The sequence below is a fragment of the Psammomys obesus genome, unplaced genomic scaffold (assembly GCF_907164565.1).
Source record: "Psammomys obesus unplaced genomic scaffold, mPsaObe1.curated_primary_1811, whole genome shotgun sequence".
NCBI classification, from domain to species: Eukaryota; Metazoa; Chordata; class Mammalia; order Rodentia; family Muridae; genus Psammomys; species Psammomys obesus.
The window spans coordinates 2779871-2793360 of NW_026590062.1; the positions used below are offsets into that span (position 1 = coordinate 2779871).

Genomic DNA, 13490 nt, shown 5'->3' on the forward strand with positions numbered 1-13490 from the left:
CCTACTCTCCTCTCCTCTTTCCTTATTTTACTCGTTCGTTCATTTACACAACCGTTCAGCTGTTTGTTTGCCTGATTCCTCTATTTCCTCATTCATTTATTCATTTAATCCATTTCCTCATTAATTTCTTTTGATAAGTACCTATATTGTGACAGGCACCACGTTAGGCTCACAGATTACAAGGTGAGCAAAATTCTGCTATCCATCCACCCACGAAGTCACCCACCCACGCACCTATCCATCAGGGGAGGGCGCTCATAGAGAGGTGACAATACCAGAGGGGACAGCCACTGCTGGAGTTTCTCATTTTACTCAAGACTGAGCAAGCCTCCATTACACAACCCAGTAATCATGCTACCAGGCATTTCCCAAACACAAGACGCCAGCCCTGGATGTCATTGTCACAGAGCACCTATTAGCTATTCTTAGCCAAAAAGTGTAAATAAATGAAGGATGAAGGTTCATGGCATTGCCTAGCTCTCTCTCAGCCAATTCAGAGTGAAACTTCGGCATATGCACACGGGGGGGAGGGCATTATTCGGCCACTAAAAGGAAACAGGTATTAATGGAACAATTTGGATGGATCTAGAGATTCGTGCTGAATGAAAAAGCCAATTTCCAAAAATTTCATACTGAATGTCTCTGTTCATACAATGTTCTAGATATGAGAAAATTCTGAACATGGAAGACAGGTGAGTAGGAGCCAGGGGTTAGGGCTAGGGCGGGATGGAGTCAGGCATGGCTATAGAATGACGAGGCGACCAGAAATGTACTAGTCTCCACACACAGGGAAGTACAAGGCGACCAGAAATGTACTAGTCTCCACACACAGGGAAGTACGCACATGTACAGGGAAGTAAGTACACACATGTGTGCACACGTGGGCACACACACCAGCATGCACATGTGTGGGCACACACACACACACCAGTCAGAAGAAGATGGAGAGGCCTGAGAGAGGCGCTCTGTGATATCACAGTTCCACTGGAGGTCATCATGGGGAAACTGAGTAAAGGTCACACAGGTCTCCGCAGAGCTTCCTAAAATGCACAAGGGTCTATACGACCTCAAAACAGGAGGTCAGCTTATTCGAAAATTCCCTGGTGCTGGATTTCCACCACACAGCTCTTTGCTGGACGCTCTTGTCTCTTCCCTGTGTCTCTCACCAATAACACTGTAACGGGCAACCGGGACTCTACAGTGCCCAGGTGCACGGTGCCCAGCTGCACAGCACCCAGGTGCATAGCACCCATCTTCACAATACCGAGTTGTATAGTGCTTGGATGACAGTACCCAGGCCCACAGTACCCTGCTCCTTTCATTGCTCTCACAGGGGACCAACCTCCTTCCTCTCCGTCTCCGTCATCCCGAACTGGTAGTGGCCCAGGAGGAAGGGCCACACTGCCCTGCGGATCTCGGGCTGGACGCCCCCGTAGTAGATGAGTCTCAGCAGCTCCTGCTCCGGGTAAGTCTATGGGGGAGGGGCAGAAGGTCAACACAGAAGCCAGGGTGGCCTGCGGCCCTGTAGTCTTGTTTCTGTGGTGAGGCCCTGGTGTGGATAAGCAAACCCACATCTTTTGTGTCTGAAACATTCCCCCAAATGGCTGTGTTAGTGATGTGGTCCCTAGCTTGGCACTGTTGGAAGCTGGTGGGGCCTTGAAGAGGAGGAGCCTGTGTAGGCCTCAGGCCACAGTGGAGGATGGTGGCTCAGCTCCACAATAAGCCTTTCTCCCTGACTCCTTTGCCGTGTGTTCTGCTATGCTGTCCCGTGCTGCTACAGGCCACAGCAACACGGCCCATCACACTTAAATCTCCACAACTGTGAGTCAAGATAAGTTATTTTTTCTTATAAGCCTCCTAGTCTGGGAACTTGTCACAGTAACAGAGAACAACATCCCACAGGAACCTGTAATTACCCCTGATATCACAGGAGGCGCTAAACCCAACAACCACAGCTACCCACCAAATGGGGGACGTTGCCGGGTCGGGAGCCGAGTGGGGAGTTGTAAGGCATGGGGATTGATGTGAGGGCAGGCCAAAGCGTGAAGTGAAACAAAATGGAGAAAAAGAAAAAGAAGATGAGATCGTGTCTAGGATGAGCCTATTTTTCTAGGATGGCAGGTGTGGCGGAACATGCCACCACCCAAGCACTCAGAGCAGGTGAAGGTCATCTTCAGCTACCCAGAGAGTTTGAGGCCAGCCTGGGCCACATGAAACCTCATCTTAAAAAAAAAAAAAAAAAAAAGAAAGAAAGAAAGAAAGAGTGAGAGAGGAGAGGAGGGAGATAAGGATAAGAAGGAAGAGGAAAAAGAGGAGAGAGAAGAGAGGGGGAGGAGAGAGAGGAGAGGAGGGAGATAAGGATAAGAAGGAAGAGGAAGAAGAGGAGAGAGAAGAGAGGGGGAGGAGAGAGAAGAGGGGGAGGAGGCATGTGTCTATGGTCGTGCCTAATGAACTAGCATGCCCATTTAATTGTCCAATGCAATCTCATCTCCAGTCAGCTTGAAGAAAATTACCGTAAAGCAAAATAGTCCAAAGTGGACATTTCCAGCCACCTCTCAGTGTGGGCTTGGCTCTGTTACTTCAAGAAAAATTATGGCTGTAAGCTCTGCAGCTATGGTGCAGCCTTGGAAATGCTGACCACCCAGGCAGATAATGTCAGCACCTTTAGAAATCAGAAAATGGGTTGTGGCACGAAAGCAGAGTCTTTCAGAAATGACTTCCTTTCTTTTAACGGGGGGCTCTCAGGAAGAGCCCTCTGTACCTCGACTTTTTTCTTTCGTCTTTATTTTATGTGCATGGATGTCTGCCTGATGTATGTGAGTGCACCACGGGCATGCAGTGACTGAAGAGGCCAGAAGAGGGAGTTAGAACCCCTGGAGCTGGAGTTACGGCCAGTTGTGAGCTACCATGTGGGTGCTGGGAACCGAACCCAGGTCCTCTGAAAGAGCAGCAGTGTTTTTAACCACTGAACCATCTCTCCATCTGCTTTTAACCACCAAGCAATCTCTCCATCCCCACTAGCCTTTCTTTATGGCTTTTCTGATGAGTCATCTCAGGCTTCTCACTTCTTTTTGAGGACATTTCAGAAGTTTGAGTCTCTAGGAGTTTGTGAGTTTTGTTGTTCATTTGTTGGTAAACACATTTTCATAGTTTCCATATCCTCTTCCATTCCTTTGCCCGTGGAGCCTGTAGTGATGTCCCTTTGACTTCTGACTTCTTATCTGAAGGCCCTCCACACACACTGTGGTTCTAATTAAGAGGGTGTTTCCCAGCTTCGATGGTCTTGTCAATCAGCTTTATTTGCATTTCTGATCTCTATTCTTCTTTCTCTGTGTGTGTCTTCATTCTGCTCTGCTCACTATCCTTCCTCCTGCCTGTCTGCTTCAGGTTCACTTTGCTGCCCCATTCTCACCCCAGCATCCTAAGACAAAAGGGTTAGTTACTGATTTAAGATCTGTCTCTGTTTTACTTTATAGGTACAAAACCTGGATGTGTGTGTGTGTGTGTGTGTGTGTGTGTGTGTGTGTGTGTGTATTTTGTGTATGTGTGAATTCCTGCATGATGTGCATGTACATGCCTGATACCTTCAGGCCACCCAAGGATGGCAGATCTCCCGAACAGGAGTCACAGGCCGCTGTGAGTTGTCTGTGAACCAAACTCTGTTTCTTTCCAGCAACAGCAAGTGCTCTTAATCACTGAGCCGTCTCTCTAGCCCTGGGACCTTTGTAATACTAGGCTGTGCTAAATTTTAACATTTCTTGTTTGATTTATGGTCTTGGCTCCTGTTGCTTATAAACGCCATAACTGCAGTTACTTGCTAGAATGATGAGATGTTAGTAAAAATAGAAAATCCCACTTCCTGGACTCCTGGAGCCACTGGACTCCATTTCCCAGCCTTCTTTGCAGCTAGGTATGGCCATATGACAGTTTCTGGCCAATGGGGTGTGAGAAGAAGGGACGTGTCCCTTCCAGCTTCTCAGGAGAACTTGAGTACCAGGGGATGGCGGGTTCACAAGTAATTCAGGGGAAGAGAAAGGTGCACACACTGACAAAGCTCACAGAACTGCTCAGTGAGAAATAAAGCCAGTGTTTCCAGGCAACAAGATGGAGGGGACTGTTTGCTCCTGGGATTCAGTGCCTTAGGAAGCGGCTAAGCCTTGAGAAAGGGCTAAATGGTAGGGCAGTGGGGGTGGGTGATGTTACCTAAAGCCGTTTTAGCTTTTTTTTTTTTTTTTAACCTAATTTGACCTTAAATTGGTGTCTCCCAAATTGCATCACAGAAGCACTCTGCGGACTTTAGAAACACAGAGGCGGGCTCCTCTCCCAGAGACGCAGGCTCTGAGGAGCTGGAGCTGAGCCTGGAAGCCAGTCAGCCCACAGCTCCCCAGGAACCAGCAGGCTCGCACTGTGGCCGTGGGAGGCTGAGAGTACTCTGGCTTATCTATTTCAGGTTTTAGTACACAGCAGTCAACTTCTAGGAACGCATTCTCAAAATGAAGGCCAGCAGTATGGAGGGGCATGAGCTGGTGTGCTGCTGGCCGCCGCTGGAAATGATTCTTTAAAATGAGCCAAAAGGAAGCCCCGGGTGGGTGCATGTCAGCTAAGCCAACCCGGCATTAGGAAGGCTGATGTAGCAGGGTTGTCAGTTCAAGGCTAGCCTGGGCTATCTAGTGAGACCTCCTACTCAACTCAAGCAACAATACATTAGAAGAAGAAGAAAAAGAGATTTCTGTCAGCACGAATTTAAGTAAACTGCGGGCCATTCACGGGGTGCTGACTCAACATTTCCTCGAGACCTGAAAGCTTGAGTCTTCATTCAGGGGGCTATGAGAGTAAGCTGCTCACTGAAAATACAGAGTGTTAGCGGTGTGAACCTAGAGGCCGAGAGAGATGGCTCAGCGTGTAAAGGCGCTTGCTGCCCAGCCTGGCGAACTGGTTCTCACGTGGCAGAAAGGGAAGACTATGGCATTTGCACCCTCCCAACACACATCCACAGTAAACACAAATATATATGATATATATAATACACAGTTAGGCATAAACATATCTTTATGTATCTGTAGATATAGAGTAAAAAAATCCTGGTGAACTATATCATATATGACTTGTACATCTTTTTGTTTGTTTTGAGACAGGTTCTCACTAGCTAGCCCTGGCTGTCTTAGAACTTGCTATGGAAACTAGGCTGAACTTGAACTCACAGAGATCCGCCCGCCTCTACTTCCCGAGTGCTGGGATTGCAGGCGTGCACCACCATGCCCGGCTTCCCTCTCTATTGACTGTAGATGAGATGGGCCAGCCTCCTCTGCTCCTGTAACCTTGACTTCCCCACCGAGGTGGAGGAGGACGCATGGGACCATGAGCTAAAATAAGCCCTTGCACCTTTAAGTTGCTTGTGTTGGGTTGTTTTACGACAGCAACAGGAAAGAAACTTCGACAGCTGCTGCATATAAATCCACACAGCTTTGTAGCTGTAGGTACAGAAACAAGGGTACAGACAGATGACAGACAGCGCTGGAGAAGGTGCCCAGGCTACAGCTGAAGGCCCACATGCACCCCAAAGTAGCTATGGATTTGTCCTAACAAATAACCACTAACTCATTCAGAACACCGTGCTATGTAACTCAGGCTATCCTTGAACTCACAAAGTGGCTTAGGCTGGCCTCAAACTCACAGTCCCTCGGCCTCAGCTTTGCGGGCACTGCAATGACAGGTGTGTACCCTGTGTCCAGCCTAACTGTTCCTTCTTTTCTTGAGAAGAAGAGACCCTAATGCTTAGGGCCAGAAGGATTTCAGATTTTAGGTTTTCTGGGTAGTTTGAATATTTGCACATATACATATATATATATATATATATATATATATATATATATATGCCTATTCCAATATATATGTAATATATAGGCAACGTGTGTGTGTATGAGAGAGAGAGATTCACTCATTTATAGGGATAGACCACGTCTATGTGTTTAACATAGACCTACATACATACAAGGCCCTCTGGTCACTTTAGACAGTATTTTTAGTACACAGCACATTTGTGACCTGCTTTGTGAGGTCAGGTGTAGGATTTTCCATTGTGGTTCATGTCCGTCCTCAAGTTTCGATTTCAGAACATTTTGGATGTCGGGTTTGGGACTGGGATTCTATACTTGTGTGTGTTTTCCGAGCCCCTCACACTTTCACCTGGCCAGGGCTCAGGTCAGCTGTGGGTCTTGGGGCTTGATGGGTCCATGTTCAGGCAGGCATGCCTACCTGGCTACCTGTGAGTCCAACCTGACAAGACAGCCTCCCTCCACTCTGCCCTCTGGCTCACCGTGCTGTCCTGGATATACTGGTCCCAGATGCTGGCTGTCAACCCTTGGCCAGCGTCGCAGGGCAGGTCTGGAGACACGATCTTGTGGTTGACCAGGGCCGACAGGTGGGTCCTCACGGTGGACAGGTGTCTGCAGTAGGCAAGCCCTGGCCGGGGAGGGAAGGCAGGCATCGCCATCTTCCCACCACACCCCACCTCATCTCTCCTGGAAGCTCCCTGGGCTGTCCTGTTTCCTAGCCCTCTCTTCTAGAACCCTCGACCCGGAAAATTCTCACTGTCCCCTTTGACAAGGAAAACGAGTCGGGGATGCTGTCAGTGGGCGTCACGACTACTAAACCTGTCTTTAGGCAGAGTCCACCCTCCTCTGCTGGACACGGTAACATTTAACACAGGTGCTGTAGGCAGGGAAGGGACAGGGAGTGGGGGGAAGGGAGGACTTCCGGCCTCACCCTGGGCCTGCCTCCCACTCGTTCAGAAAGAAGAATGGCCAGCTGTGACAGAATCGCAGCTGGATGGAGAAGAAAACGCCGTGGAGATGCCAAGCGCTCTGCTTGCTTTCCAAGACAGTCCTGTCCCCTCAAAGGAGTAGCCTGCCTTGGCCACCCCATCCACTTTATCCTGGGCACTAGGAATATGCCTGGCATGCAAGGCACTCAATAAAATGCTTCTTGAGGACCACAGCAGTCATGGAGGCCTGTACTCACATCCATAGAAGGCTCTGGAAAGGATCTGGTACTTCATGTTATCACAGAGCAGTTTCAGCGGGGCCCTGCAGGAGGGGGAGGAGAGTGGGGGCAGAGAGGGCCGTACACAGCTTAGCTGCTATGCAGAGGAGCCATCCAGCTCCTCACAGATCAGGGCCAGCTGTCAGCATGGAGGGAGGCTGCTGGAGCTCCGACCCACACAACCCAGATTTCGCTTGGGGAGTCGCCACTTGGAAATGTGTCTCCATGGCTTGGATTCGGGTGGGTTATCACCTAGCACACGGACCAGGCTGAGATGGCTGAGAGGTGGTCATGTGAACCAACCTGGACCAGTGAGAATCAGCCCTGGGAGTTTGGCACATCTACCTGGAAACACACTCTTTCCTGCCTAAGTGTCTACACCAGTAGGATACATGGCAGTGGCTGCTGGGAGTGTTGGCCATCGTCAGAGAGGCCAGCCCAGGAACAGAGCGTCATGAAGGCTCTGGCTCAGTCCACAGCCAATGAACCAGAGAGTTGTTCCCATTCTCGGCATCTGGATCCAGCCAGGCTCCAAGCCACTGTGCCCCCCGAACCTCTCAACCATGCCAGCACATTTTCTTTCTTTTCCCATTTCCGTTTGCTGATTTTTTTTTTTTTTTAGGTTGGGTCTCATCATATAGCCCAGGCTAACCTGGGACCTCCAGTATTCTGCCTCAGTGTCCTGGGTGCTGGGATCACAGGACTTCTCCAACACACCCACTTATTCTATTTTTTTTGTTTTTGTTTTTGTTTTTGTTTTTTCCTCCTTGAACCAGTTTGAAGGATCTACAGGCCTGTGGATTTGGAACTGTGGGCTGCACAGTAGGCAGGGCTCAGAGCTCAGCACTTCCTGCACAGTGGTAGTTGGGCTGTTTTGAGTGAAAAGCCAAGAGCAACGCCTCATGTGGCAGGGGGATGGGCTGCGAGCTCTTACGGAGGTCAGAATGGAAGACTCTGTACATCTATCCTCAGGATACCCCAGAGATACCGGACAAACACAGGAAGCCTGGCAGGGGAGCATGGATGAAGACCTGGAGGGAGTGACTGTTTGGATGTGAGGCTCAGACTTTTTCAAGGTGCATCTGGTGAGCTGTGCCTTGGTGGGCTTGGCACTCCGCAAGGAGGTGAGCTTCTCACGGACACGGCTATACAAGCAGATGGCCCGAGAGCAGACACTGGGCAAAGCGTCATTTCTTTCGGCCCACGATGACTGTTTACTAGTTCCTCCTAATAGCCCTACTAAGCTAATGTTTCATGGAGGAGCAGGCAGAACACATAGTTGTCGTTCAGAAATACCCCCGGCTCCTGGTGCATGCCGGACCTGTGTTTCTTGGCCTTCCTGGGAGTGGGGCCACTAAGGTGAAAGCAGAAATACCATTGTCTCTGACACTGTGGACTAGTGACATCCAAGATGGATGTCCATTAGAAAGCAGACCCATGACAGACTCAGCACACGGGACGCTTCAGCATTTGCTGTAAGAAGCCACTATTGTTTCAGTGCTGCTTGTTACTACAGCAGAACCTGTACCAACTGACACACGGACGGGAACTCCAGTGGCCAGGACCACATGAAGTTCCTGATTTAAATCTAGGTCCCGGGGACCCATTTGCCATATTCACACCTCCCAAAATTTAGGGCAAGACAAGAGATCGATAGCCAAGGGCCTGCTTCAAGCTCCTCTATCTGTAGCCTAGGCCCTGCCTACCTCTCATGATTGCAGCCATTGGTTGAGCTGCCATCAGCTGAGCCGCTCTGGGAACAGGAAGAGCAGGACGACTTCCGAGGACTGGGTTGCCACAGGGATGGAAGGTTGTTCACGGAGACATCCATTAGGTCCTGGGGCACTGCGGTGGATGGGGGATGGAAAAGGGGCCCCGGCAACAACCCTGGTTAAACCAGTGTGGATTACAGAACCCTCACCCCAAAGCAAGCAGCTCCCCAAAAGCTGGCTCAGGGGACAGGCAGGATCTGAGTGTGACAGTCCCGAGTGTGCCCAGTGGCAATCTGACAGAGTCCCTGAGTCCACCTGATCCAGTGAAAGCCACCACCGAGGTTCAGAGGCCCTGGCTGTGAAGCACAGTGAGGACAGGACAGCCAACAAGGGAGGAAGAGGAGGGAAAGCTAGGAAGACAGACCCATCCCGGTGCAGAGAACCTCACCTCGCCATGTCTTCATTCAGTTCTGCTCACAGGAAGGGGACATTAGGGAAGGGAGACCTACTGGTTCTTCAGGGGAAAGGCTGGGGGCCTGAGTTACTGGACCTGGGCCGCCACAGGACTAGATGTGGTGTGAATGGGGGTAGGGTGGGCTCATCTCAGCACAGAGGCAGAGTCCCCAGGGCCAGGGAGGGCCTTCAGCTCTGTTCACGCTCCTGAACCAGCAATCACCTTCAACAGGGGCTCCTGAGGAAGCCGTGCGCCCATCCAGTGCCCCCGCCCCATGTCCTGGAGACAAAACCCTCAAATGGGCTTGTTATTATAGATTCTCTTTCCACGATGCAGGTCCCAGGGATTAGACTCAGGCTGTCAGGCATGGCAGCAAGCTCCTTTTCTCGCTGAGCCTTCTCGCTGGCCCAAGACCCGGCTTTCAGGTGAAAATTTTCAGTCACAGACATAAAGCTCCTGGCTGGATTTGTTCCCTGAGCTGGCATCTGCTAATCTAGGCTATCAGACTCACCTCACCTGCTATTGTCTCTTAGGACAACTGTTCTCTCCTAGGCTCTCTTCCTGAGCCCTGAGTGGGAGAGAGACTTGCACCCTTGTCCCCTCTCCTGGTCAGCAGAGCTCGGTGTGACTGGGTCACACTGACCCATGAGACTGAAGTGTGCTGGCTACAGAACAAGCCACACTCCCTCCTTTCACAGACTCGCCACTGGGGGCAGGGGCACAGGGGCGGGCAGGCATGCAGACAGCACTAATAAGTCACAGAGCCCAACGGCTGCCCTCTGGGGGGTGGGTACCAGGAGGCCCAGGGCTGCTCAACTGCCTCCTTTTCCCATCTTCCTTGGGAACAGGACTCAAATGACGACATGGCTAAGGCGGCACCCAGCCCCTGGGGAGGGGGAACCAGACATTACTGGGGTGCTGCTCCTTCATACTCGGTGGGGGGATGGCGAGGTATCCCCTGGTCTGTGCCCAGTGGATCCCCCTGGCCACCACCAGCACGGACTGGCCAGCAGCAAGCATCATCCAGGCAGGGCCAACAGACACGGGCCGAGGGCTGCCCAAGAGGTCATGGGCGACTTGAGATGGGAAACAAAAAGAACCAGTGAAGAGGGGAGGCTAATGTGGGTGGACAGAGCGCACCAGGGAAACCAATTCCCTGGGGTTCTAACCCCCTCCCCCTGTCCTGCTCCACGCAGCTCCCACTTATATTGTGTTGGCTGGGGGAGGAGAGCCTGGGCATTTCTAAAGCGCCCACTCTGTGCGGGGCAGTAGACCAGGTTCGGTCCTTCATCCTTGGTAACCTGTAAAGAAGTCGGCTCTCCTCATCTTTTCAGAACAGGTATCCAGAGCTGCGGCGGCGGCGACAGCAGCAGCGATGCGGAGAGCTGGGCTGTTTTCTCTAAGATAGAGGCTAGCCCAGCAGCCCCAGAAACCTGCATTTCTCCTGCTTCAGCCTCTTGGATGTTGGATTGCAGGTGTGTCCATCACACATGGCTCAGTCCAGCTGTGTGTGTGTGTGTGTGTGTGTGTGTGTGTGTGTGTGTGTGTGTGTTTGCGCAGGGGCACATGCATATGTGGACGTCTGTGCATGGTTGTGGGGGCCAGAGGTCAGCCACAAGTGTTGTTCTCCAATACCATGTATTCTGGCTTTCACTGGCCCAGAACTTGGCAGGCAGTATAAGCTGGCCGGCTAGCAAGATCCAGGGGACTGTGTGACTCTGTCTCCCTAGCAGACCATGCCTGACTTCACGTGTGTGTGCGCGTGTACGCCATTGTGTGCACATGAGTGCTGCGTGTACAAGAGGCCAGAAGAAGATCTGGAGTGTTTTCTCCTACTGCTCATCACTTTTTATTTCACTCAATGCCCCTCACTAAATTAAAGGTCCATCTTGGCTGGGCTGGTTAGCCAGGAACTTGGGGGATCTGCCTATCTCTGCCCCCCCCGGGGCTGGGGCTGTGGGCGTGTGCAGTCATTCCTTTCTTTTCATTAGATGCTTGAATTCAGATCCTTGTGCTCATATTGACCCCCTCGTAACTGGAAGTGAGAGGCTGATAGGCGGGGTCACACGGTAGCTCGCATGAGCCTGCTATGTGTGTGCTGAGCGCCCATTTCACAGATGAGGAAAAAGAAGGTCAGGGAGGGACCGAAAGAAACCTGCCCAAGTCAAGCCAGGGTCCCAGAGCCGTGCCGCTGCCCTATCAGTGCTACCTCTACCCCGTGGCATCTTCACTAGCTGAATGAGGGGTGCCTGCTGGTTCCCACTTTAGGGAAGTGGAAAGGAGTGGGACATTTATGATTGTGAGTCCCCCTTGCTGGCCCCAGAATCCAGACCTGTTGCCTCCTGCTTGTGACTTTTAGAGTGGTTCCCAGGAGGAGCTGGTGAGCTTGGCACCCAGGGCTGCCTACCGAGTTCGGACTGCATGCCAGGGTAGATGATGCGGAACACATAATCTGTGGCCTCGTCGTCCTCCTTGTCTGAAGACGTGGACTCCGAGGACCCCTGAGGGCTCCGCTTGCGCAGCTTGGGAAATACCTTCCCCTGCAGGAGCACATCCCAGGGCACACGTCAGAGAGCCGCCTGGCACAAAGGAGGGCCTCAGAGGGGAGTGCAGGAACCCACCAAGTCGCGGTGGCATCCGCTCAGCCTCCTCGAGCCCCTCACCCCCACCACACAGCCGACCCCCTCACCTTTCCTCGCTGTGACCAAAGCGGCGGGTCCAGCTGCCCGTGAGGAAGCAGCCCATTCTCCAGGCAGGAGAGGAACTGTAGCAGGTGCCCGCCCTTGGGGAAGCGGAAGGGCGGCCGCTGGATCCCGTCCTGGCTCACCAGCACAACGGTCCCACCACTGTCCACTGCCACCGCCAGACAGGAGAGGACGGCAGGATGACACACGGCGCAGTCTCCACTCTGCAAGCGCACACCTCCGCCCCCACCGCCAACCGGACCCAGGGGAGCTGCTCCGAGGCTCCCGGCCCTAGGTTTACTGTGACACCCGGAACATCGCCGTGAGGTCTGGCTGTTTATCACCCATTGTACAAGGAACAAGACCAAGGCTCACACACGGGTTTTATGGCGTCACTAGGGTTACACAGCTGGTAAGCTACAAAGCCTGGATCGGAACCAAGGTCTCCCTTAGTAAAGGGGAGTAAGCCCCTGTATTAATAAACCCCGCCTAGACAAGGCACAGTGCACGCTGCTTATTCTAAAAGGCACCTCCTTCTGGCTTTAATGAAATAGAGTGGCTACCTTTGCTCTGCAGACCACTGATCTTGGAGGTTTCAAGTCTCTGTAGCCAGCAGCCTGTGTTACTTCCTATCTGGCTGCCCAGCGCCACCCCATCACTGAGTGGCTGCAATTTGCTTGAGGAAGCACCATGGGCGCCCAGCCACCCGCTGTCCCCAGGTCTCCTACCTTGCTGGTGACAGTGCAGGTAAACAATCTCCTCTAGGCGGATGGTCACGGCGTAGTCCCAGTAGACGCTAGAAGGGGAAGTGTGGGCAGACTGCAGGAAGCCAGAGGAAGACCAGCCCAGGGGCACCGCTGCCTTCTCTCCAAGGCCCGCTCGCCCTAGTATCTGTATCCCAGCCTGCCTAGCTGCCCTCCCCTTCCTTTGGTCCCAGCACCACCACTTTCTGAGGAAACCCCCTTCGCCCAACTCTGCCAAGTCTCTACCGGGACTCTGGGGGGGATGGTGATCACCTGACCCAGACTGGCCAATCAACACTGACCAGTCACAGTGATTGGCACCGTGACTCAAGCACAGCAAGTGAGAGAGAGGGACTGATTCATGCTTAGACAGGCCTGAAGGGCTACTTGCTTCCCTGGGTCGCTCAGAACCATGCAAGGAGGTCTGTCTGAGCACAGGGACAGCAGGTGGAAAAGCAGAAGCAAGAGACAGGGTGAGTTCAGGCATGGCCGTCCAAGTCCCTGGGTCCAGCCTGGGGACCCTGTCCCTGGGTTCCTTGGATTGTTGGATAAATGCTCCAGTTGCTTGAACTTGATTTTGTTAATCGGAAGTTAAACATCTGTCTTAGCTCAGAGCCATTGGCCACCATAGGGCTGTGAGCAGAAGTCAGAACTGGCCTTTCCCAGTTCTGGCCTCACATGGGCCAGTAGTGTGATTTGAGGTTTCTCTGAGCCTCAGTTTCCACATCTATAAAATGGGTGGGCTCTAATAAGATCACCGAAGATTCAATAGAATCTTGCCTTTGAAGGACCCGACCCAGAGCCCCTCACCCAGTCCCCTCGGAACACGGTGCTTGTGGCATGGTCACTCTGAGTA

The 13490-nt window shown here is 52.2% G+C and overlaps 1 protein-coding gene across 5 annotated transcripts in view; it reads right to left on the bottom strand.

Moving 5' to 3' along the window:
* Sgsm1 (small G protein signaling modulator 1) overlaps positions 1-13490 on the bottom strand; it is a 64454-nt gene that overhangs the window by 20250 nt on the left and 30714 nt on the right. For 2 of the 5 annotated variants that reach the window (XM_055605735.1, XM_055605739.1), the window contains 8 exons: positions 12620-12687; positions 11897-12060; positions 11615-11747; positions 10119-10283; positions 8748-8886; positions 7021-7085; positions 6317-6462; positions 1343-1471 (listed from right to left, as the gene is read on the bottom strand). In XM_055605735.1, the coding sequence (XP_055461710.1) occupies positions 1343-1471; positions 6317-6462; positions 7021-7085; positions 8748-8886; positions 10119-10283; positions 11615-11747; positions 11897-12060; positions 12620-12687 (1009 nt within the window). Of the gene's footprint in view, positions 1-1342; positions 1472-6316; positions 6463-7020; positions 7086-8747; positions 8929-10118; positions 10284-11614; positions 11748-11896; positions 12061-12619; positions 12688-13490 lie in introns of all 5 variants that reach the window. The other 3 variants (XM_055605736.1, XM_055605738.1, XM_055605737.1) reach the window with 3 other exon arrangements.